General features: G+C 63.0%; 1 protein-coding gene across 1 annotated transcript in view; it reads left to right on the forward strand.

Annotated features, from left to right (window-relative positions):
- The window catches only part of P4HTM (prolyl 4-hydroxylase, transmembrane (endoplasmic reticulum)), a 15,850-nt gene that overhangs the window by 12,399 nt on the left and 1,329 nt on the right, over positions 1-2,122 (forward strand). Inside the window, exons 6-9 of the mRNA XM_015568271.1 lie at positions 514-699; positions 1,168-1,258; positions 1,421-1,544; positions 1,962-2,119. Coding sequence (XP_015423757.1) covers positions 514-699; positions 1,168-1,258; positions 1,421-1,544; positions 1,962-2,119 — 559 coding nt within the window. The remainder of the gene's footprint in view (positions 1-513; positions 700-1,167; positions 1,259-1,420; positions 1,545-1,961; positions 2,120-2,122) is intronic.

Genomic DNA, 2,122 nt, shown 5'->3' on the forward strand with positions numbered 1-2,122 from the left:
AGGATGCTCTGTAGGGGTTTTATTTTTTTACTTTTTATTGTTAAATATTTTTTAATTGATTTCAGAGAGAGGAAGGGAGAAGAGAGAGATAGAAACATCAGTGATGAGAATCAATGATCAGCTGCCTCCTGCACGCCCCCTACTGGGGATTGAGCCCACAACCTGGGCGTGTGCCCTTGGCTGACTCGAACCTGGGACCCTTCAGTCCACAGGCCGACGCTCTATCCACTGAGCCACACCAGCCAGGGCCCCTGCGGGGGTTTTAGATAACTTTCCTCCTGGGGGGTGTCCCCCACCTAATTTAGTAGAAATCTCATCCCCCCCCCCCCAGTGGGTGTCTCTGGCATCATGATAACCTCTTCCTGCTCTGATAGGGCCGGTCCGGGGTGGCTTATGGGGCTCCCAGGGAAGGTGTGCAGGGGCAGCGCTGTGGCAGGCCCAGGGCCCACACCAGCCAGCTGTCAGGGTGCCACCCTGCATGAGGCTGCCCAGCTGAATGCCTGCTGCCACCAGGGTGCTGCGCCTCACCCGCCTGCCAGCCGAGATCGTGGAGCTCAGCGAGCCAATGCAGGTGGTGCGGTATGGAGAGGGCGGCCACTACCACGCCCACGTGGACAGTGGGCCTGTGTACCCAGAGACCATCTGCTCCCACACCAAGCTGGTGGCGAACGAGTCGGTGCCCTTTGAGACCTCCTGCCGGCAAGTACCTCCCACCTGGGGGCGGCCTAGACTCTGCGACCAGACACACCCTGCCTTGTGGGCAGGCCCTGGGCTACCTGTCAAGGGTACGCCTGCCTGTCCCCCAGGTTGTTTACCCAGTGTCAGGAAAGGGGTGGCCATCTTGTCTCAGTGGCCAGACTGAGGTACCCGCAGACACTGAAACTGGTCTCCAGGGCTGTGAGGCAAGTGGGGAAAGGCCAGAACCCCAGCTCTTTCTGCCGCTCCCTGGGTGCTGATCCTGCCTCCCAAGCTGGCCTTGGTTGGGGCCCTGGGATCTGAGTGCACCTGGGATCTTGGCTGCCATAAACTCTAAGACACAGAAGGAGACTAGGTTTGTGGGGAGAATGGGCTGGGGACACCTTGGTCCTGCCCTGCCCTCTGGCCCTTGGGAACCTGGGCAGCTCCTCCTGCCCTCGGCGGGCATTGATCAGTGCGCCTGCCTTACAGCTACATGACCGTGCTGTTCTACCTGAACAACGTCACCGGTGGGGGCGAGACTGTCTTCCCTGTCGCAGACAACAGAACCTACGACGAAATGGTAAGCCCACCAGGCTGCTGCCCGGGCGTGGGGCACACGTGGCACTGCTCTCTACACCTGGGAGCAGAGCCCAGGGCACACCTGGTTTCCCTCTGCCACCTGGCCTGGCTCCTGGCCAGTCAGTGGGGGCAGCTGAGAATCTCGCCGCCCTCCTGCCCACAGAGCCTGATTCAGGATGACGTGGACCTCCGGGACACTCGGAGGCACTGCGACAAGGGCAATCTCCGTGTCAGACCCCAGCAGGGCACAGCTGTCTTCTGGTACAACTACCTGCCCGACGGGCAAGGTGAGGGCCTTGGGCAAGCTCCCTGTACCAGCCCCAGCGCCGTCCTGGTGGGCAGTTTCTGGCCCTAGTGCCTCCCCCAACCATCCGCAGTGGCTCTGGGGCCGCTCCCTGGGTTACCCCTACCCCTGGGACTCCCTGGTGCCCTAGCCGTCAGCTCGCTGGGACTGGGGACGCATCCTTACCCACCCAGGCTGGGCAGGGCTCGGGACAGGCTCGGCTAGACAGCTGGGTTTCCAGGGCCAGTGGGTGGACGAAGCAGTAACTGGTGAGAGGTGCTGAGCCGCCACGGTGGCGGGGCCAGATGTTTGCCGGGGGGAGGAGGTATGCACAGCAGGGCCGTATCCCTGGCCAAGCCCAGGTCTGCCCAGCCTGGTGCCGCTGGCCCCCTCCCTGGCTCACACCAGGCCCCTCTCCTAGGCTGGGTGGGCGACGTGGACGACTACTCGCTGCACGGGGGCTGCCTGGTCACTCGTGGCACTAAGTGGATCGCCAACAACTGGATCAATGTGGACCCCAGCCGAGCGCGGCAGGCGCTGTTCCAGCAGGAGATGGCGCGCCTGGCCCGGGAGGGGGGCGCC

The sequence above is a fragment of the Myotis davidii genome, unplaced genomic scaffold, assembly GCF_000327345.1.
Source record: "Myotis davidii unplaced genomic scaffold, ASM32734v1 scaffold663, whole genome shotgun sequence".
NCBI lineage: Eukaryota > Metazoa > Chordata > Mammalia > Chiroptera > Vespertilionidae > Myotis > Myotis davidii.